Below are 22,140 nucleotides of genomic sequence, written 5' to 3' on the forward strand. Positions count from 1 at the left end.
GTGAGGAGCCGTAGTGTGCCCAGATAGCTCCTCTCTGCTTCTCCATCCCGCTGGAGAGTTGTGCAGCCATGGCCGTGCAGTCAGGCCCTGGCAGTTAGCAAGGGGGTACGAGCAAAAGCTCATTTAGAGATGGGTGCAGTGGGTCCTGCCCAGCCTGAAGCCTTATTGCCAGGTGGCTCAGCATCAGGCCTGAGATGTGGTGGGAAAGCCCACCAGAGACGGAGAGCCTCACGCTGAGACTTACCCTGCCTTGACAGCTCCCCGTGGCTAATCCTTCTTTCCTGTCCTTGTGCTTTCCTTGGCAAGGTTTTTGTGGGACGTGGAGAGCTTCCAGCCGGACTTTGCTATTAGCCCCACGAAGGGTTACATCAGGCCAGGGGTGGATGTCCCCTTCGTTGTGACCTTCCGCCCCTCGAAGCTGAGCCAGGCTGTCCAGTACGAGGGGCTGCGGTGCTTCATCCCGGGCAGCGAGGCGCTCCGCCTTACGCTATCAGGATCCTGCGTGGAGGCCCCTGGCACCAGAGAGGTAACGCAGCAGGGACAGGATGGGCCCCTGGACCCCAGCATTTGCGCCACATCTCTCCCACGGCAGGAACTGAAGGACACTTGCGAGCGCAGACTCGCTTGTGCCGGGGTATCCCAGAGAGAAAGTGCTGGGCAGGACTGCCAGAGTTCCTGAGCCCTGTCATTGCCTTTCTCCCCTGTTCGAGGTGTTGCTCCTCCAGTGAGCAGCTCGGTTGTCCTGGCTCTGCACTGTAGCACCCGTGCCGTGGGAGCACCCTGCCGGGCTCTCCTGAGACCCTCCCCACAGAGCCACCCCGCTGTATCCCAGCACTGCACCCGCAGCCACACTTCTCCCCCGTGCCGGGCCAGGGGAGGGCATTCAGCAGTAGGAAGGGGCAAGGCATCTGCATCCAGCCCCTGGGAGGGGGTAGCTTGGGAGCAGTTGGCTCTTGCTCCCAAAGAGAGCATGGAGCTCCTCTTCATCCTGCCCATGAAGGAAAGGGCTGTGTGGCTGCAGATCTGTCCTTGCACAGCAGTTTCCTTTCAGGACTCCCCTGAAGTTTCCTTTCACCCAGCATGCGAAAGGCTTGTTCTGCTCCCTTCTTCAAGAACAACCAGCTTGATTTACTCCAAAAGCTGTGGCCAAAGTGTAATTTTTGCATGTGACAAGGAAAAGCTGCTCCCCGTGCTCCAGGTCCTGGTGTAAAGCCAGCGTGAGAAGAGTGGCAAGGATTGTGGGTACGACCCAGCAGCCTCTGTGCTCCTCTGTTGCAGACCCTGACTTTCAGCTGCAATGTGCGTGAGAAGCAGAGCCAGACCATCCTCCTGTCGAACCCGAGCAGCGAGGCCTGGACCCTGCAGCCCATTGTTGAGGGGAAATACTGGAAAGGGCCTGAATTTATCCATCTGGAGGCCAGGCAAAAAGAAAAGGCCTACCAGGTCACCTACAGACCCCTAACCATGAGCTGTGGGAACAAGAAGCATCAGGTAGGTGAGCTGTGCCAGCGTGCTGACCCTCGTGGCATGACCCTCGTAGGTCACTCTCCTTTGGGCAGGAGGTTGGCCGAGATGACCTTTGGAGGTCCTGTCCAAGCTGAAGGTGTCCTGTGCTCTCTGTTGGAAGCTGGGTTTTGTGGTGGCTGGGGGCCAGCACGGGCAAAGGGCAGATGGGAAGTCGGGACTGAGCACCAAACGTGTTGGAGCAGCTAACGTAAAAAGCCAGGCTTTCTGCAGGCCAAGAAATGAAGATTGTTCTGCGTAGCTCTGGGTCGCTGCTTGTGGCAGCCCAGGGGGCTCAGAGACCCCCATGCTCAGCGCACGGGCTGCACAGGCTCTCCAAGCCCCGGGCACAACCACTTCTGCCAGCAGCACCTGGTGTGGTGTCCTTCTGCAGCTTGCAGGGAGCAAGAAGGGCAAAACTGCCCTGCAGTTTGTCAGTGCCGTCCTGGCCGTGAGCAGGCAGGTGGGAAATGAGAGAGATCTCTTGAGGGTCATGCAGGAGCTTTGGGAGGAGCCCTTCCTGCAGGTCTCAGGCTGGGCACATGGGGGTGACTGGCCCCTCTGCAATGTTTTCTGTGCCAGGCCAGCAACAAGCTCCTAAATCCAAGGGGTCAGTTCAGAAGGGCTCTGTGGTGCTGGAGCTGCCGGGTCCTTGTCCCGCTCCTTGTCACGCTCCAGCTGGCCTTACAGTGGGCCAGGTCAGAGATTTCTGGCCTCAAGTCTCCAGGGTGCTCAGCAGATCTGTGCCCTTAGGGTCGCACGTGCTCAGCATCTCTTTAACGTACAGCCTGCATGAGGAGTCTTGCAGCTTTCAGCTGCTGTGGAGGCAGAGGCAGGTGTCTGGGATCCACGGGCACCCAGAATGAGCATGGATATGAGCTTTCCATGGCCCATGTCTGGGGGCCCCTGTTGTGCCAGCTTACAGGCTGCTCTCTGGTCAGCGCTGTTGGGGCTAAGGCCAGCAGGACTGAGGCAATGGAGCTCATCAGGGACAGCCACCCCCTGCCCACGGCTGTCCCTGCGTGAGCACAGGCTGGCAGGGACATGCCCAGGTGAGTGGGGCCAGTAAGGGAGTGTTGGGATGTGCAGAGCAGCTCTGCTGCAGGGCCCGTGTTTCCTTGCTTTGCCCAGAGATGATGCCTCTGTGTCCTGTAGCTGTGCCGTGTCCTGTGGGCCACGCACCCGCTCACAAGCAGCTCAGAGCAGGTGCGACGCTGGTGTCTGTCTCCTCCTGCGCGGGACAGGGCTGCAGTCACAGCTCTGCCAGCTGGACGTGCTGAAAGCTGCCTCAGTGAGAGCCTCAGGCATGGGACTGTCCAGGGGTGCTCCAGAGCCGACTTGTCCTATTCGTTGTCTGTAGGGCTCCATCTTCTTCCCCCTGCCGGACGGGACAGGCTTACGCTACCAGCTGGAAGGAACTGCTGAAGCCCCCAGGTGTTCAGGGGCCATTTCCCGGCAGGTTCCGTGCAGGAATTCCCACACGGAGCTCATTCCTGTGTCCAACTGGCTGCAGAGACCACAGAGGTAAGTCCAGCCCAGGGAGTCTGGCCTCATGAGCAATCCCTGCAGCAGCACAAGGAAGGAAGCTTCCAGTGCCTGGAAGCTCCCTCCTGAAAGCTTTTCCCTCTCCTTGGCTGTGTCTGGCCATACCCACGTTCTGCCTGTGCAGAGCCATCCTGGAGGGCTTTCCTCCAAGGGGGGTGAGAGCTGGCGCCCTGTGCCCGAGGCACTGAGGATGAGAGGGACTGTACTGTACCCCCGCACGATGGGTATCCTATGGGAGTCCTTCCTGTTGACCTTCACTGCGTCCTTCTCACCCGCAGGTTCCTGGTGGTTATTGACATGCTCAAACCAGAGAACCTGGAAAGCAGTTCCGTGCTGCAGGGGTGTTCATACATCGACGTGCCGAGCTCTGCGAAGAAGGACTACCAGCTCACCTTCTTCTCCTACAAAGAAGGAGTCTACAGGGCAAAGGTGAGTGAGGACACTGGTCTGCAGGGCCCTTCAAGGAGCTGTTGGCTCACTGAGAAGCTACACGCCCGTTTTCATACCTCCACGTGCACGGGTCCTATGAAATACCACAGGTGCTTTCTCTGGTCTTGCACTCCTCCTCGCTGGGTGCTCATAGCCATTCCTGGAAGCAGGGCGCTGAGCTCGGTGGGCTCTTCCGGGTCTGTTTTCATGTGTGGAATGAGCAGCACTTCCCTTTCTGTCTGATTCAGGTGACCTTCCTCAACGAGACAACCGGAGAGTACTTGTTCCACATGGTGACTTTCAAGGTGATGGCTTCGGGACCCATCGGCACTGTTGAAATGAGCACCGCCGTTCGGCAGAGAGTGTCCTCCACCGTCAAGGTGGACAACCCTCTGCCTGTCCCGGTGACGTTTGCCATCAACTGCAAAGTGCCGGACGTCAGCGTTCCACAGCACTTTACTGTTCCTGCACAGTCAAAGGTAGGAGCAAAGCTCCTCCGGCTCACTCTGCTCTCCCTACTCGTGGCCGGAGGGGGGGCTCTTGGAGGGTGATGCCTGAAAGGAGCCATGTGGGGCCTCTTTCCGTGGTGGCAGCTCCCTGCCGATGACGTAGAGAGGGAGCAGTGTGCGAGAATATCCCCAGTGGGAATCATCCTGCGCTGGTGGAGTCTGCCCTGCTGGCCCCTGTAACACGCCGCCACTGGGCGTCACGTGGCAGGCCCTTGTGCCATGTGCCCCTCATTTAATGTGTTGCTTCCAGGTGCGAGTGGCTGCAGGACAAGCCTGATCCCGCGGCCAGGTTGTCTGCAGCCTGCATTGACAGGAGGTGGTGTGTGCCCTGGGGGAGCACAGGGGCTTTTTAGGGTGGGCAGCTTCTGGCATCATGCTGGAGGGCTCTGAGCTGTTGGGATCTGTCCCTGAGTGAACCGTCCCCCAGAAGGAGCAAGGCTGTGCCCGAGAGAGAGGGAGTCAGAGCGGGGAAGGCAGCCCAGCCTTCAAGCGCTGCCTGAGCAGAGCAGGGACCAGCTGCCCCCTTCTCAGGCACACGTGTTCCCTGCCTGTGCCTGACGCCGTGGCTTTTTCCTTCCTTCCTCCCAGGCGGATCTTGTCTTGGAGTATCAGCCCCTGAAAACGGGTGAGAGCACGGGGCACCTGGTGCTCCAGAGCAGCGACTTGGGCTCTCTGTCTTACAACCTGCAGCTGAAAGCCACCTCGAGCAGGCCAGAGAAGCCCGTGTATTTCCGCACCACGCTGGGCTCCCGTCAGACCATCACCACCAAAATCCGGAATTTTGCCCAGCAGGAGACCGAGTACCTCCTACAGGTGAGCCCGGGCTGCCGGGGCTCTGGCTGGGAGGCAGCTCCTCTGGCCAGCACCAGCCCTCTCCACCAGGGGGTCCGAGTGCCTCTGGCGTGGCCTGGCAGAGCCAGGGTGGCCATGTGAGCCCAGGGGCCTTCCCACTAGTGTGGGCTTGTCCTCCCTTGCGGGCCCGTGTCTGCTGCCCTGGTTGGAGCTGCTTTTGCAGGCCCCGTGGTGCCTGGGCTTGCTTCCCGCTTGCAGCCCAGGTCTGGCAGTCTTGGGGCTTGGGTGCAGGGTTGTTCCTGCTGGGCACGTTTGCACACTTCTCGTGCCCATTCACCGCAGGCACTCACCAGGGCTATGGTCTGGGTGGGACGGCCAGGGCCAGGGGACCATCGTGTTCTTCCCGAGGCGCTGGCTCTGCTGTTGTGACCAACCCCCCATGGTCTCTTGTCTCCCCTGCGCAGACCGACTGTGCCGACTTCCGGACGGCAAAATCCATCAGTGCGGCACCCGCCAGCGCTGGGGGCTCGGAGCTGAATGTGGAAGTGACCTTTGAGCCCTGCCACCTGGGCAAAGCCAAGGCCACGCTGCAGCTCAGCTCTGCACTGGGCGGGCAGTACTGCATCCCACTCATCGGCCTTGCGCTGCCCCCTGAACCCCAGGGCCCCTTCCTCATCCCAGCCGGCGGCACCACCTCCATCTCCTTCAGGAACGTCTTCCCGAGGGCCACGGCGTTCCAGTATGCCGTAAAGCACCCGGCCTTCAGCATCAGGGCCCCCGAGATGCTGCGCGCCAAGAGCAGCACCACCATCACCGTCTCCTTCACGGGCGGCCCGGCTCCTGTCACCAGCAGGCTGGTGGTCTCTTGCCCTGGCGGCTCCTGGATCTACCACCTCCGGGGCCTGCCCTCCACCCGCAAGTAACCAGCTGCCCCTGGCCCTTCCCGCCACGTTCGTGCTCTCTGGAGCCAATAAATTTCATTTAGCATCCTCCCACACGACGTCCTTGTCTCTAAACGGGAGAGGCATGAATTCGCTGGATGCACAGCCGCTGGACAAGGAATTGGCTGGATGACTGCACACAGAGAGTCGCGGTCAATGGCTCAATGTGTAAACGGAGACCAGTGACGAATGGTGTCCGTCAGGGGTCGGTGTTGGGGCAGACCCTGTTCAACATCTTTGTCGCTGACACAGACAGTGGGATCGAGCGCCCTCAGCAAGCTTGCAGACAACACCAAGCTGTGTGGTGCAGCCGGCGCGCTGGAGGGAAGGGATGGCATCCAGAGGGACCTGCACATGCTGGAGAGGTGGCCAGCCTCATGAAGTTCAGCAAAGCCGAGTGCAGGCTCCTGGCCCTGGGTCAGGGCAATCCCAGGCACAGCTGCAGGCTGCGCAGAGAAGTGATTCAGAGCAGCGTGAGGAGAAGGACCTGGGGGTTGGAACATGAGGCGCTTCAGCGTGCGCTTGAGCCCGGAAACCCCCTGTGTCCTGGGCTGTATCACCAACAGCATGACCAGCAGGTCAAGGGAGGTGATCCTGCTCCTCTGCTCTCATGAGACCCCCACTGGGAGCACAGTGTACAGTTCTGGTGTCCTCAACAGAAGGACCTAGAGCTGTTGGAGCAAATCCAGAGGAGGGCCACGAGGATGCTAAGGGGGATGGAGCAGCTCCTGTACAAAGACAGGCTGAGAAAGCTGGGGCTGTTCAGCGTGGAGAAGGGAAGGCGGGGTGGAGACCTCATAGCAGCCTTCCAGTATCTGAAGGGGGCCTACCAGCATGCTGGGGAGGGACTCTTCATCAGGGACTGTATCAAGAGGACAAGGGGTGATGGGCTTAAAGTGAAACAGAGGAAGTTCAGGTTAGCTAGAAGGAAGAAATTCTTCACTGTGCGGGTGGTGGGGCACTGGCACAGGTTGCCCAAAGCAGTGGTGAATGCTCCATCCCTGGCAGTGTTCAAGGCCAGGTTGGACGGGGCTTGGGCACCATGTTCTTGTGTGAGGTGTCCCTCCCTGTGACAGGGTGTTGGAACTAGAGGATCTTAAGGTCCTTTCCAATCCAAAGCGTTCTACGATTCTGTTATTCTCTAAGATTCTTTGGGAAAGCGCGGTTAAGACTTCAGTCGGTTCCACTTAAAGGTAAAAATTTGAGAATGAAGACCTTAGGCCCACTATAGGAGAGGATCTGGTTCAAGACCGTCTTAAGAACCTGAACGTGCACAAGTCCATGGAACCTGATGGAATCCATCCGCGGGTCCTGAAGGAGCTGGCGAATGACGTTGCTAAGCTACTGGCCATCATATTTGAAAAATAATGGCAGCCAGGTGAAGTTCCCGACGACTGGAAAACGGGAAATATAACCCCCATTTTCAAGAAGGGGAAAATGGGAGACGCGGGGAATTACAGAGCAGTGAGTCTCACCTCTGTGCCTGGTAAAATCTTGGAGCACATTCTCCTGGACAGCATGCTAAGGCACATGAAAAACAACAAGGTGCTTGGTGACAGCCAGCATGGCTTCACTAAGGGGAAATCCTGCCTGACCAATGTGGTGGCCTTCAAAGATGGGGCTACAGAACTGATGGACAAGGGTAAAGCAGTTGATGTCATCTACCTGGACTTGTGCAAAGCGTTTGACACTGTCCCACACGACATCCTTCTCTCTGAATTGGAGAGATATCAATTTGATGGATGGACCACTCGGTGGATAAAGAACTGGCTGGACGGCCGCACGCAAAGAGTTGTGCTCAATGGCTCGATGTCCGGCTGGAGACCGGTAACGAGTGGTGTCCCTCAGGGATCGGTGTTGGGACCGGTCTTACTCAACATCTTTGTCGCTGACATGGACAGTGGGCTTGAGTGCGCCCTCAGCAAGTTTGCCAGTGACACCAAGCTGTGTGGTCCGGTTGATATGCTGGAGGGAAGGGATGCCATCCAGAGGGACCTTGACACGCTTGTAAGGTGGGCTGATGCCAACCTTATGAAGTTCAACCATGACAAGTGCAAGGTCCTACACCTGGGTTGGAGCAATCCCAGGCACAGCTACAGGTTGGGCAAAGAAGAGATTCAGAGCGGCCCTGCAGAGAAGGACCTGGGGGTGCTGGTCGATGAGGAAATGAACATGAGCCGGCAGTGTGCGCTCGCAGCCCAGAAAGCCAACCGTATCCTGGGCTGCATGAAAAGGAGCGAGACCAGCAGGTCGAAAGAGGTGACCCTGCCCCTCTACTCTGCTCTTGTGAGACCTCACCTGGAGTATTGTGTGCAGTTCTGGTGTCCTCGACATAAAAAGGACATGGAACTGCTGGAACAAGTCCAGCGGAGGGCCACGAGGATGATCAGGGGACTGGAGCGCCTCCCGTATGAAGATAGGCTGAGCAAGTTGGGGCTGTTCAGCGTGGAGAAGAGAAGGCTGCGTGGGGACCTAATAGCAGCCTTCCAGTACCTGAAGGGGGCCTATAGGGATGCTGGGGAGGGACTCTTCATCAGGGACTGTAGTGACAGCACAAGGGGTAAGGGGTTAAAACTTAAACAGGGGAAGTTTAGATTGGATCTAAGGAGGAAATTCTTTCCTGTTAGGGTGGTGAGACACTGGAATGGGTTGCCCAGGGAGGTTGTGAGTGCTCCATCCCTGGCGGTGTTCGAGGCCAGGTTGGATGAAGCCTTGCGTGGGATGGTTTAGTGTGAGGTGTCCCTGGCCATGGCAGGGGGGTTGGAACTAGATGATCTTGAGGTCCTTTCCAACCCTAACTATTCTATGATTCTATGATTCTATGACCCTGGAAGGGAGCTTGGGCTGTCTCAGCGTTGGCTGGCAGTTGAAGGTTATGAAGGAAATAGCAGGAAGCTCTACTAGTGGGCTCCTATTAATGATGTCAGCTGTGGTAGAGCTTTTGTAAGAGGTTTCCTTTAGTTAGAGAGCTTCTGCCTTGGTGCCTTCAGCACACAGGGGTGTCACGCCTGAGGTGTCTTTGCCTGAGCTCTCCAGTTTCCAGCTGGATTCGTGGCTGGACATGGTGCGGGACATGTTTTGGAGTGTTTGCAGAGGCTGGCTGCCTGGAGAGCCAGTTAGCACTCGGGGCTCATATCCTCCCTGCCTGTGTTGTAAAGGCCCAGATGATGAGTGTTGGTTTCAAAGTGAGGGCTCCACGTTCCCCGCCAGGCAGGTGTGAGGATTTGCTTTGCCTGTGGCCCCGAGTCTCATGGGAAGCTTTTGTTTCTGGCAAACGCTGTGCTGCAAACGTGTGAAGCTCCTGGCAGCTGAGATGCCCCGGGCAGTTGGGTGGCCTTGTGTGGTGCGTGTGCCCGTGTGCGCAGGCTTAATGGGTACAAAGTCATCGACGGGTGCTCACCAGGGGCAGCAACAGGGGTCACCCCAAAGGCAGGCTGGCCATGGCCCTGGTGTGGCGGGGCTCCTCGTGGGCCAGCAAAGTAGGAATTAAATGGTTGCTTTGTAGTCAGTGCGGAAGCTTTTTTCTTTCCTGCTGAAGCAGGGAAATTCTTGGCTCATCTGCGGTGTCTCCAGCAATTTATGTGTCGCTCACGGAGCGTGACCAAATGCTGCTGTAAGGTGCACTTTAGCCCTGGTGCAGGGCTTCACTGCGGGGGAGACATTGAAGGCGTAGGGGGGCTGCAGGGATCCGCAAGGCTGTAGCTTTAGCAAGGCCCTGCGGTGGCCGTGGAAGCCACGTGTGGCCCTCGCCTATTGTGACGTACAGGGGAGCTGCTGCTGTTAAAGGCGAGCAGCAGCCGTGGCCCAGTGAGAGCAGGAGTTGCTGAGCCGCTGAGGCAGGAGCAGGCTTGAGCTACTGTCAGGCTCTGAGCTCTGCTTCCTCGAGGCGCTGGTGAAACCCTGCCCTAGCTGGCAAAGCCAGAGCGTTGAGGAGAGGGGCTGGGCAGCCCAGGTGCCAGCCCTGTCCTTTGCTGCCCAGGTTCCCCTGGCTGTTGGCAGCCCAGCAGCAGTTAGCTGCTGTGCTGGTGGGCAAGAGCCACACCGAGGCGTCCCTGGGCGGCTCCTGTCCCTGCAGCTGCCCACAGCTGCCGAGCAGCGCGAGGGCATTCAGGAGCCAAGGCTGGGCCCCGCACGGAGGAATCCTCCAGGAGAAGCGTGAATCACCCGTGCTCAGGTAGCGTCTGGCCCTGGGCAGGGAGGAGGCAGCTCCGCTGGCAGCAGGGATGGGGCAGTTGTGTGATAGCCGGCAGGATTTAAACATCCCTGGGCTAAGAGCAGGGCTGGGCAGGTAGAAGGGCTTGAACGGGCTCTGAAATTGCCGTGCAACTTGCAGTGAGGGTAGAGACTTGGAGCTAGGCTGTAGGTCCTGCAGCAAAGGGAGCCTTGGCTGTCTGAGGTGGGGAGCAGGGAGCCGTGGGGTGGTGGGCTGGAGGGGTGCTGTGTCCTGGTGGCTGGTTTGTCCTGCCCCTGCAGGGAGATGTGCCCGATGGCTCCGTTGTGCTCCTTTCCTGCTCCTCTGGGAGGCTGGTCCCTGCAGGCTCTGGGGCTGTGGAAGAGCCTTGCTCCAGGGCACGGGGGGAAGCTGCTGGGCTGGCTGGGCTGTGGAGGTTGGAAGCCCTCTGGAAATAAGCGTTGTGGGGGCGACGACAGGGTTCGTTTCAAGTGAAGTGAAATCACAGCTCGGAGAATTGGAACGAATAAGGCAGTTATTCTTAAGACCCGGTAAGAAACCACTGAAACCCAGCTTAATGCTGGATCATCCCCATTAGGTTTCTCCCTTGAAAAGGAGTTATTTCCAGCTCTAAATCCCAGCTCTTGCTGCAGCAGGTCCTCCTGTCCGTAGGGCAGTGCAGAGCTCTGGAGTTTCTTGCAAGGACAAAAGGAAACGGTAGCCTTGTTTCCTGAAGCCGTGGAGGGCCCGGCACCACAAACACGTGCCGTGCTGTCGCTGCCTTGGCAGTAAAGGAATGAAGTGATTGCCTTGCTTGCAGGGTGTGGGGAGCAGTCGAGGGGCAGGGAATGGCCATCTTTGCCTAGATGCTGTCTTGCTGTGTACAGCAAGTGCACACAGCAGAGGTGATGTGGAGCACAGGGAAGCAGGAGGGAATATCATCCTGGATTTTACGTAGCTCTGAGCTAATTGCTCATGTGCCTTCGATGGTTTCCTGCTTTTTTCCTGCTGTGGCAGCCTGGAGTGCCTGGAGGGAGCCTGGAGTTTGGGTGTTAACAAGTGAAAATGAGGGCGTCCTTCTGCATGGAGAAATGCTCTTGGGCAGTGGGGTGATTTCCTGCCTGGAAGGAGCCGTTTTTGCCAGATAATCTTTGTAACGTGAGCCAGGCAAAGTAGCCTTGAGAAACTATAGTTCTTAATCAGAGTCTTGAACTCTGTGCTGACTTAGTTAGAAACATCATCAGGCTCCTTGCAGAGAGGGTGAGAAGTGCCAGTAGCGCCTGGTGCGTCTGTGTGGCTCGTGGGACTGCCCCCAGAGCAAAAGGCTGTTTTGGCTCAGGGTCTGTTTGTTGTGGGGTTTTACGTCTATGAATGGAGCCTAAATATGGTCTAATCATGAGTGAGGGTGGGGAGGCCCTGTGTTCTCCGCGTAGGAAGGATGCCAGAGGCTGGAGACACAGCTGTGTCCTTTGGGTGTGCCAGGAATGGCGAGGCCCTGGCACAGGTTGCCCAGAGAAGCTGTGGCTGCCCCATCCCTGGCAGCGTTCAAGGCCAGGTTGGACGGGGCTTGGAGCAACCTGCCCTAGTGGAAGGTGTCCCTGCCCGTGGCAGGGGGTTGGAACTGGGTGAGCTTTAAGAGCCCTTCCCTGAGGTTGCGGGGTTCCAGGGTTCCATGGGTCCAGGGTTTTAAGGTTCTGGGGTTGTGGATTGTCCAACTGTTGCTTCTTCCAGGCGACCTCTGCGACATGGCCAGTGGCAAGACCCCCCGGCCCATGAGGTCCTCCAGAAGGGCGGATGGATTCCAGAGCAGAGTGGCAGCATCTCGTAATCCGAAGCTGGTCAGAGAGGCAGAAGAGTCTCTCACCACCAGGCAGAGGCTGGCCAGCCCTCGGGAGATGAGGCGGCCCTGGGCTACCCAGCTTCGGGACATGGGTGAAGTCTCCCATCAAAAGGTAGCCTTTCCCTGCTCTTCTCCTTGCCGTTTGATGTGACATTTGAAGAGGGCACGTGCTTGTGGCAGCCTTGCCTCCAGCTTACCCAAGCAGCTTGGTGATGAGGTCCTGTTGTCATTTCCAACTGGAGGTGGTGGAGTTCTTTCTGCTGGGGGAAAGGCAAAAAACACATTTCTCCAATGAGCCATTGAAGTCCTGGTCTGCACAAAGGCAGTGGAACCTCTGCTGCAGTGGGTGCGTTTTGCTGGGCAGAGAAGAGTGGATGCGCTTTGCCTGGATCAGTGTTCTCTTAGGTGGATGTTCAAAGCTGCTTTTCTTGCAGGACTGCTCAGTCTAACACACAGTCCAGGTGGGTGGATGACTGAGGTAGGCTGTTGAGCAGAAAGCTGCCAGCAAGAGACCTGATGTAGCACATCGGTTACGGGTTGCCCCAGGCAGCACAGGAGGTGGGAACACGTAAGACGGGCGCCCAAATAACTGGCAGTGCTACAGCTACTGGGCTCGGCCTGAGCGTGGCTTTTGTGGAGAAGCGGGAGAGCTGCCTGTGTCTCTCGAGTGACAGCAGTGCAGCTGGGAGAGGGGAGAGCAAGCAGGGAGGAATTATCTCCAAGTACTGCCTCTGCTGGGTCAGCGTTTGGTCTTTGCGTGCATTTTTCAGAGCTGCTTCTGCAGCGGTGTTCAAGAAACGAGCAGTAAGAGAATACAGTGAAGCATCAACTTAAAGCTCGTGGGGAAAGGGGATACGAATTGCAGTCTAGCTCAAGTTGCCCCCTGATGCTGAGACTTCAGCTGAAACTTCATCCCCATCCAGCATTCACCTCATTTGTCTGTTTCCCTCCTGCCCTGTTACTTTCTTGTTGGCCTTTCCTCCCTGGTACTGGTGTCTTCCGACTGGTTTCTCGGGTCTGCATCAAAAAACCAAAAAGATATTTGGGATGCGTGGGACTCAGTCTCGCTGTCTCAGAGGGAAGTTCACCTGCAAATTGTTTCCTGTGGAGGCTCCTGGAAACTCCTGGGTTTTGCTTGCTCCCTGAGTGCTCGTGACTGTTCCAGCAAGCGTCTGGAGCTGAGTGAGCCCCTTAGCAGAGGGCTCTGCTGGAGGTGGGCGCTGCTTTGCCTTTTGGAGAAGGCAGCCTGGAGAAACAGCCTGCAAAAGAGCTTCTTAGCTTGAGGCTGCTCAACATGGTCCAGAAACGTTTTGTGAGCTGAGAGCGGAGGTGGGTGGGCTCCCATCTCCTAGTGTGAGCTGGGCAGATGCACTCACCAAGAGACTGTATTTACTGGAGATCAGTGTGGGATCTTCATTCGTTAATCTTTCTCCCAGCAGCTGAAGCTCTCTCTGCTCTGTCTTGCATCTGCAGTTCTCAGCAGTTGGCCTGGACCAGAGGTTGTTCCAGCCGTTCCCATCCGAGGTGGTGTTTGAGAACTACGTTCCCCGCCAGTTCTACATAGCGGCGCTAGCTCTGAGGAACATCGACAGGGTAAGTGCTGGGCTGTGGAGGCTGAGCACTGGGCTGGAGGAGGAGAGCAGTGGAATTCACGTGGTGTGCAGCAGAGCAAGTTACCTGCTGCAGCGCAGCGCATCCAGAATAAAATGTCTCAGCAGCGTGATTCTGCAAGATGGGGGAAATGTTGCCATGCTGGGGATTCTGCCGCTGGTTTTGGCCGCGCACTGGTGGTAACTAAGCCAAAGGAGCTTTCTGAGCCAGCATGCTTCCCCTTGAAAGCCCTGGACTGATGGGAATGTCGAGGGCTGGGCAGTGCTTGCCTGCTGTCATGCTTTACCGCGAGTGTGCACCATGTCCCGGTGGCTCCTTGGTTAATCTTGGTTTCTGGCAGGGCATGTTTCCCTCTCTCAGCCTGTTGAGCCCCCTGTGTGCAACTCCGTGTCAAAGCACAGGGCTTGAGTTTTCTCCACTTTGTGCTGGAGTAAGTTGTAACTCCTGGCATTAGCACTCCAGGCTGGGTGTTTTGGAAGAGCAGGGGAAACAGGCTGGCTTAGCAGCAGCAGTTAAAGGGGAGGACTTGAGGTGCCACTTGAGGCTCCTGCTAAGCTTAGTTTGGTTCTGCTCAGGTGTTTCTAAGCCAGCGTGGCTGTGCTTTCTCTTTGGAGAATCCCAGCACAGGCAGGGTAATGTGCTCCTGAAGGTCTCCAACTTGAACGGGAAAGATTGTGATCCTGTTGAGATTTCCTAAGAAGAATGAGCAGGGAGAAGTTGAGAAGTGGCAGCAACTTTGTTCTGCTCTGCTGTAGAGGGGGAAATGGAGACCTTTTGAATTTCAGCTGGGGAAACGTTTGCTCCAGTGAGGCATGTGCCAAGAGCAAGCTGGTGGGAAAAGACAGGAGGGAGGAAAGGGGCTGAGTTCAACGTCCTGTCGCGGAACGCTTTCTTCCGCACAGGGATTCTCTTGGTACGTAAGAGGAAGTGTGCTGGAAGCAGAGAAAGGTGAGAAACAGGCGTAATTCAGGATCCGGTTGTGTAAGAAAGAGCAAGACGTGTGTGTGAGAGGAGGGCACAGCGGGGAGCGGGGGGGAGGTGGAAGTGTGCAGGTGAATTAACGCCCTCCTCAAATCTCCCTGTTGGGAGAAACAAAGGAGGGGACAAAAGGAGTGACACCGTCAGGGCTTAATGTAGGGGGAGGAACAGCAAGAGAAGTCAGAGTATCTCCTGAGATAACAGGTTTTACAGGGACGTGGTAGAGCATGGAAGAGCCTTTGGCAAGGAAGGATGAAGGTATGGTCCCTCAGTTACTCCCAGAGAGTACTGTGTCATTCCTGGTGTAGCTTGGGCATACTGGGAAGTTGCAATGTGGGTACCTATGCCCAAGGGACACCACTGGTGTGGTTCACAGTGACTTTGGGCAATCTTTGCTGCAGGTGTGCCCTTTGCTTATTAAAATGGGCCTCAGTTTCTCTTTTCCTACTGCTCTGCTTCATTCCCACTGTGCCTTTTGGCTTCAGCTGCTCCCTCATCCGTGCAGCACCTCAGAATGTTTGCCTTTGCCAAGTACCAGCAAAGAGGCAAACAGTGAATTTGCTCTATTCGTGCTTCCCAAGTGGAAAACAACACCTGCGTTGATGTTGGTGCCATTCCCAATAAAATGTAATAGACTGGTAACAGCTGCAGCTTGGGATTTCTATGCCCTGTGAAGGGGAGGCAGTGTGTGAACTGTTGATTTTACCCTAAATGAATCAGTTGTGAAGCTGGTACAACCTCAGGCGTCGGAGAGCCCTGGTGTAAAAGGCAGATCGGCTCTAAGGAAAACCCTTGGCATATTTAAATGCACAAAGATAAGATGCTAATCCCAAGAGAGTTCATTATGTTCTAATTTTGCTGGGTTTTGGTCATGCCCTGGAGAAAAGGAACATTGTGCTCTGTCTCACGAGTTTCCCACATTCCTCGGAATCCTACTGATGTATCCTGCGTGGTAGCTGAGGTTGTCTACCCCCTAAAACTGCAGCTAGCAGCAATGTGTAACAGAGGCAAAGTGTAATCGAGCCCAATAGGTGCTCTGTATTCACTCCGATACGGAAGTGCTGCACTCTGTGCTTACTGCTCTTGCCTACTTGCTGTCGAATTGCTTTCCTGTCTTCAGGCTGCTCCTCAGCACCCTCAGAGGCATCCTGGGTGGCTCTTGCTGAAGATCTTTGCCACCTGGGCTCACGTGCCAAGGGACTTGGCGACCAGAACGTGTGGCTGCAGTGGGAAATGGGCTCCTGGAGCTTGCTGCCCCAGGGCATTGGTGGGAGCAAAGGGTGTTTAGAGCGTCCAGGGCTGCCTTGGCCATGGGTCACCAGGCTTGGGTCAGGGGTGCAGAATGAGCCTCCATTTTTTCCAAGGCTCGTCGTGTTCATCAGTGGAGCTGCCTGCCATTCAAAGTCTCCTTGTTATGCTTTCTGAGATGAGATTGGGTGCTGGGGCGTTGCTGCCTGTGTGCTAGAGAATGTCTGTTTGCTGTCTCCGTGCCTGTGGTATCCATCGTAGAGGCACGTTGGGTGTTCTCATCTCTGCACCAGCCTTTCCTTGTATTACGGATCTCCCTTGCTGCTTTGCAGCCCCCTTTAAATTCTCTTAGCCATCTGCTTCTTCCTGGGGTTGTTCTTTTGTCTTCCTGCGCTCGTCCTTTTGCTCTTGAGGTAAGCTTTTATTCTCAGGAAGCCCAGAGTGTCTGTGGTCTGCTTCTCTTGCTGGTCCACCGCCATGACTAGCACCACAGCTTGACCACCCCGCTCCACCCTGGTGTGTCAGAAGTGACTTCCTTCCCTCCCCGTATAACGCACGCTGGTTTGCCTTCAGATAATACATTCCCCCTCCAGAGGTATGACTGCATGGATGTGTGCAGGCAGAAGCAAGCATGTTCTTTGGGCTTGTTGAATACGCAGGTGACTTGAGGTACTGCATCTCCTTCCTGCTGCCTTCAGAGCAGGGCGTGTTGTTCCTACTGTCTCTGTGCTGCAGCTGTGTAGCTCAGCGGAAGGGATTCAAGTCCACCCTCGTGTGTTACGTGCGTGTAGCTTCAGAGCTAAAAGTGTTTTGGAAAGGTGGTAAGGAAGGATGTCACATGGCCTGTCCTGGTCCCTTCTCATGTTTCCACAAGCGACAAAATCCTACTTGTGTCTTCCCTGCAGGTTCCTCGTCTGCTGAACGTCATCCTGGGGAACTCTCCTTACTTCGAGTTGATCAGCCCGAGTAATGAGGACTATAAGGTAGCACCGGGCATGTCTTCAACCTACCGCATCCTTTTCAGACCTGATGAGGACAAGGTGAGAGTGGAGGTCCCGAGAGATGGCGCCTTGAGGGGAAGGTGAACCTGCAGGGCTGGGTTCCAAAGCAGGCATGTGGTGTGGGTTTTGAAGAAGTGGCCTGCGTTCAGTGGAGTTGCACTGGATCTAGACCTGGGGGAGACTCTTTCCTGGGGGAGAAGGTTGTGCTCCCATAGGCTGGAGGCTCTTGCCTGTTTCAGGCTGTTTTCCCCTTCAGTGGTGGAATATTTAACGTAACGTCTGTTGGCTTCAGGGCTGAGTCTGCTGCCTGTGCATGGCCTTTTCCTCATCTTCTGTTTGCTGCTTAAATGTAGTTCAATACTCTGGCCTACCCTCAGGCAGCATGCCTGTAGAAACTAAAGAGGATCTGCCCCATGGTCCCTGGCTGCCCCTGCTTGTGAAATAATCTGTAATGAAAGGCCATGAAGGTAAAAAGTGCATGTACATTGCCGAATGCTACTGTGAGAGTCACAGAAACCAGCAGCTCTTCTTCTGCCATGGGCATGGTGCTAAAGGCACTGTGCTGAGATTGTTTCTCTCCCTGCAGGATTATTTCGACGAGCTTATCATCATCACAGAGAGGGAGAAGTTCTTTGTGCCTATCCGAGCCATAGGTGCCCGAGCCAGCCTGGACTTCCCTGAGCAGCTGAACTTCTCCGAGTGTCCAGTCAGGTTCAGCACCCAGAAAACTCTGCTGGTGCGCAACGTGGGGAAGCGGGAGGCTTGCTACAGCATCACCACTCTGAGGTAAAGGAGCTCATCCCTTGCGCAAAACGCTGTTGCGTGGTCATGGGCTTGTAAACTGTGAGAAAAAGGAGGCAGAGCATCTGAGGTGCTGGAGATGGGCAGGACACGTGGGGTTTGCCATTGCTTGCAGTGTTTTGAGAAAGCTCTGCAAGCACGTTTTACACTGCAGTGGTGTCTCCAACGCAGCATCTTGCAGGTCTGATGCTGTTGGGTTGGAAGAGGCAAGGTAGGAAGGCAGCTTGACTGCTGAAGAAGGTGCTGTGTGGCAGAGAACAGTTCGAGGGGCTCAGGTCACGGATCCCAAACACAGCCTCAAGAAACAGGCAAGCAATGAGCTGGTGAGAGGCACCACCACAGTAAATACCCAGTGAAGTCTAGCATCTATTTGCAAGGCGCTTGCCAACTACTCTACTGGGTAATAGAGCGTGTGTTGAGAGCTCCTTGACAAGGGTTTTAAGAGTTCCCGAACTTCGGCAATGAACTATTTCAGTCCCAAGTTGCAATAAAGAAATGGGAAGCATTAGGAAAGTTTTAAGTGAACTACACAAAAAAGTAGAATTCTGAGTAACTGGATTGCACGTGTGCAGAGGTGAAGAGCTGAGAACTGAGAACTGGGTGCAGAGTGTGGGGGGCTGGGGTCGTGGTATACCGCGGGATCTTCTGAGGTCTGGTTCTCTTTCAGCAGGGAGAGTCACCCGCTCCATTTCTGATCCTGGATGTTCTGGTTTTCTTGTACCGACTGTGGTTTGCTTGCTCCTTGCTTGCACAAGTGAGCTGAAGCGAACTAGACTGCAAACTTAACGGAGGGCCCGGATCTCCCATACAGTCCTGATCTCTCTCTTTGTGTTGCAGCCCTTTCTCTGTGGATCCCTCCATTGGGACTCTTGGCGTTGGAGAAGCGATGGAAGTCACGGTGGAATTCCACCCACCAAAGACCGGTGTTTATACGAGTCCAATGATCGTTCACTATGACACAGGTAAGCGCGTGGTGCACCCTCCGTGTGTCCTTCGAAACAGAGCGCTGTCTGCGCTGTCTGTCATCATCTGGTGGCTTCATTGTCCTGTTGAATCCCTTCTGCAAGGTTCCTTCACGCTGAGTAGAGCAAAGCTCCCCTGCTGGCTGCCAGATATTCCTGTGCTGGAATATTTCAGCCTGTAACAAGGCAGGCAGATCTTCCTGCGCACGGTGCACCGGGGGCGATGGCGAATATTCTGGGTGCTCCATTGCAGAAGAACTCACAGCAGGGAGTCTGACTGAAAAGGAGATGGCTTTTAACGTGCAAGAGAGCTCTCTGAAGAGCCTGCAACCTGTCCCCTAGAGCTCTCCTGACGGGTCATTGCTTTTCATCCCGATCTGTTGTGTTACAGTTCCTGGGAAGGCCTTTGAGGTAGAGACCCTCTTCTTGTGATGTGCTGCATGGGTACAGTTGGTGCTGTGCTGAGAGCTGGGCCATGCTGAGGACTTGTGACCAGGAGGAGCAGTAACTGTGGCAGCGGTAGCCATTAGGGTGCTCTGAGCTTTGCTGTAGCCTGGGAATGATTCTGTAGAAACCGCCTTGTTAGCAGCAGTTCTTTAGTGGTGAGGTTTATGAGCAAGCTGCTGCTAGGGCTGGCTGGAGTCAGTAATGTGAGGGTGCAATGATGTCTGAAGGTAGGTCGTGAACACCACCTTGGAGAAACACTTTGAAATGGCTGTGCTGCTGTGCGTGTTGCTCTGGTGCTGGAAGTAAGTCTCCAGCCTTCCAGAGGACACTTACCCTAGTGAAGGGACTCACTTCTCCGGTGGTGAAGTGGTAACAGCAGCACGTTTGACAAGGAAGAATGTGCGGGCAGTGGTGAGGCACCTGGCTGTGACCGTAGCAGGAGCCAAAGAAGGAGTTGGCAGATGGATCCGAGGGCCCAGTAGCAGCCTGTTGAGTGCAGAGCTCAGCACAGAAGCTGCTCTGTAGTTTCCATTGTTGTTTCTGCCCTTCTCCATTGCATTTCAAATGCTCCCGCTTGGGTTCTGAGATCAGAGCTATGCCCAATATTTCAGGACCAGGAGATGAGGATGACACGACACTGGGGGCATCTCCTGCCTGCAGGAGACCCTGGGCAAGGCATGGCTGAGGTGGCGCTCCTCAGCGTCCCTGAGTGACTTGGATGTAGAATTCCCTGTGACCTGAGTGGGATGGCAGCCCAAAGGGCACCCGGGCACATCTGAAAAGATACATCTCCACGAACGTCCCTCAAAATAAGGTGCCTAAGGTGGTGCCAGGACATCCTCATGCTGTAGCATGTGCAGCTGTCAGGATATGCTAAGTGTCCTGATCCGGGGAACTGCTTATGCAGCTCAAAACTGCAGCTCTTTCTTCTGTTGCCTGCAGATTGCTCTATTCCTTGTACTTCCGTCAGCAAGTGAGATGAGGCGAGACTTGCTTTTGCTTTGTTCCAGGTGAAGATGTTCACAAAAGCCTTTGTGGAACAGCTGTAAATGTCAACATCAGGCTTGACAAGAGCTCCTTGACAGTTGAGAAGACTTCTGTCACGCTGTCAAAGCTAAGATCCCTGGTCATCCACAATCAGAGTGCCATCACGGCCCACTTCCAGTGGAAGCGTTTTGTTGATCAGGAAGAGGAGGAGCGGCAGAAGCTGAGGTTTGTTTGAGAGATTCGTCTCAGAAAGATAGATGCCCCAGGGGAAAACTAACACACGGTCTCAGAGGGCTGTTGGGGCTTTTGAACGGATTAGGGCACGTAAACCCATGCACAGCGTGGAGCTTAACCCTTACCATTGCAGTCCCAGCCGTGCTACAGCTGAGGATGATGTTTTGGGGAGAGAAGGTTGAGTGCAATCACTGGATTGCCTGAGAGGGCAAACTCACGTTTGGGAGCGGCAAACTATTGAGTTCAGAGATCCGTGCACTACGGAGGGTCCATGAGGCTGAGGAAGGTGTCAGCACTCGGTACCTGGGACTGCACTGAGCAGTAGCCCTGAAGAGCTGCAGGTGGCACAGCTATTGTGATACTCTAGCAGTTTCTTCTTTGATAAGCTGGCAGGCTCCTTTTCCAGTCACAGGCAGGGTAGAGTGCTTGGTTGGCCCAGAAGGTGGAGGCCGTCCTGCCGTAGGCTGGGGAATTGCCTTTCAGTGTCCTGGTTTCTGGCCCAACGAGGTGTTTCTCCCCTTCCTCATAGGCTGGGCAGATGTGGAGGGCTCTGCGGGGAAGGGAGGGCAGCCAGGACTTGGAAGTGCTTTTGGGCTTCAGCAACCTGTGTCGTCGTGGTGGTGAGAGATGGGGCAGGTTCTTCCAAGGGTGTCTCTGGCAAAGCTTTGAAATTGCCATTTCAGGCAGCAGAGAAACACTCACAGCCTGGGGGGATGAACTGGAAATGACACTTTAAAGCTTATGTGACTTGGGCAATCCTTGTGCGACTTCTCAGGCTCAGATGGGTGCAGATATACAGGAGTTAGTCTGAACCCAGAGCTGATCAGGAAACTGCCTTGAACTGCAGCACTTTTCAAGGGCTTTGAGCACATCAAGTTCAGCGTAATTAGGTCAGAAATGCCTCAAAGGCCAGAACTAGTTTTCCACTGTTGTCTGTTTTTAATGACACAGTGTGTGAGTTCTGTGCAAACGCACTGAGTTAAAAGAAAATCTCGTGAGCTTGCCTTGATTCTTCCCTGGACCATTTCTTTAGCATCTCTCCCCACCTGCCTGTCTCGGACTGGACCCTGGGTGATCCTCTGTCCCCTCAGAAGCCACCAGCTTTCCCCAGAGTTCACTTCAACCTGATTTTTTACGTATGAGACTTGCTGTCGTGCCAGTCTCTGTCCTTGACTCTGAGCACGACACTTGGTTCCTCCTTACTTGTAGTTTTGGGGATGGTCCAAGGTCACCGTCCTGCTGTCAGAGAAGCTTTTGAGATCTCAGAGGAGAGAGGGCCTTTTCCTGAGAGGAGGCAGTGCAGGAGCCTGTGTTGGGATGTGACCCCAAAAGACATGGCCCATTAGAAGGTGTCCCTCCTGCAGCGCTTTTGGGGATGTGATTCTGGCCTGCTGACGGAGCTTGAGTTGAGGGCTGCTCACGCCAGTGTGTGGAAGCCCTCCTCATGCACAGCATGTGCGCGAGGCTCAGTGTGTGTGCAGCAAGTAACGTCCTTGCCTGTTTCCCTTCTCTTTGCGTTTGGATTTAGCTGGGTGATGATCGTTCACACGGCGTTGCCTCGATTTGCTGCACGTGGAGCTTTCCCCTGGTCCCCCAGTGCTGTCACCCGCTGGTTCTTCATGGCCAGGGGACTGGAGCGTGAAGGGGGGACAGCAGTGTGCCAGCAAGGAGCAACCGCTCTGCAGCAGGGCTCCCCTTTCATCTCCCGCTTGTGGTCTTTAAACGCTAGAATGATTTCTGCTGCAGCCGCCAATAAAGGGAGAGGTTAAGTGCATCACAGCTCTGCAGTGGAGGCCAAAACGAGGGAAAAGATGAGGTGGTTCAAGATTCCACGTAGGGTTTGCATTCAGAGATGCTGGTCCTGACTTCTTTACTAGGTGATGCTGGGCAGAGTCCCTTCGTCTCTTGGCACCTCTGTTTTCATGCTCAGAAATCCATTTGTGTCACTGAAGTGATGGGATGCCCAAATCCGTTGCTTTGCTTTGGAAGTGCACCGGGATCCTCTGGTGGAAGGCAGTGCAGATACTGTCTCCTCACCCCTGTGGGTGCAAAAGGGAAGGGGAAAAGTGTGATGCTGGTAACGAGCAGCTGAAAGCCAGTTGCTTCTCCCCTCCCAATGCAGGAGGCTTTTTCTTGAGGGC

General features: G+C 55.5%; 3 protein-coding genes across 3 annotated transcripts in view; all 3 read left to right on the top strand.

The window, feature by feature from the left end:
- The window catches only part of LOC136005931 (hydrocephalus-inducing protein-like), a gene marked incomplete at its 5' end in the record, with an annotated part of 46,691 nt that extends 42,428 nt beyond the window's left edge, over positions 1-4,263 (top strand). Inside the window, 6 exons of the mRNA XM_065663821.1 lie at positions 307-499; positions 1,294-1,491; positions 2,864-3,027; positions 3,327-3,477; positions 3,726-3,950; positions 4,237-4,263. Coding sequence (XP_065519893.1) covers positions 307-499; positions 1,294-1,491; positions 2,864-3,027; positions 3,327-3,477; positions 3,726-3,950; positions 4,237-4,263 — 958 coding nt within the window. The remainder of the gene's footprint in view (positions 1-306; positions 500-1,293; positions 1,492-2,863; positions 3,028-3,326; positions 3,478-3,725; positions 3,951-4,236) is intronic.
- A 332-nt stretch (positions 4,264-4,595) lies between these two features.
- Positions 4,596-9,090, top strand: LOC136005932 (hydrocephalus-inducing protein-like; the record flags this gene model as incomplete). Its single annotated transcript, XM_065663822.1, has 3 exons — positions 4,596-4,799; positions 5,243-5,635; positions 9,085-9,090. Coding segments are annotated over 3 exons (603 nt in total), but the record flags the coding sequence as incomplete, so codon positions are not given.
- A 69-nt stretch (positions 9,091-9,159) lies between these two features.
- Positions 9,160-22,140, top strand: part of LOC136005933 (hydrocephalus-inducing protein-like) — a gene marked incomplete at its 3' end in the record, with an annotated part of 47,899 nt that continues 34,918 nt past the window's right edge. Inside the window, exons 1-7 of the mRNA XM_065663824.1 lie at positions 9,160-9,198; positions 11,726-11,842; positions 13,204-13,323; positions 16,473-16,607; positions 17,155-17,354; positions 18,207-18,331; positions 19,789-19,982. Of these exons, the coding sequence (XP_065519896.1) occupies positions 9,160-9,198; positions 11,726-11,842; positions 13,204-13,323; positions 16,473-16,607; positions 17,155-17,354; positions 18,207-18,331; positions 19,789-19,982 (930 nt within the window). The remainder of the gene's footprint in view (positions 9,199-11,725; positions 11,843-13,203; positions 13,324-16,472; positions 16,608-17,154; positions 17,355-18,206; positions 18,332-19,788; positions 19,983-22,140) is intronic.

This window comes from Lathamus discolor, chromosome Z (genome assembly GCF_037157495.1).
Source record: "Lathamus discolor isolate bLatDis1 chromosome Z, bLatDis1.hap1, whole genome shotgun sequence".
Lineage (NCBI taxonomy): Eukaryota > Metazoa > Chordata > Aves > Psittaciformes > Psittacidae > Lathamus > Lathamus discolor.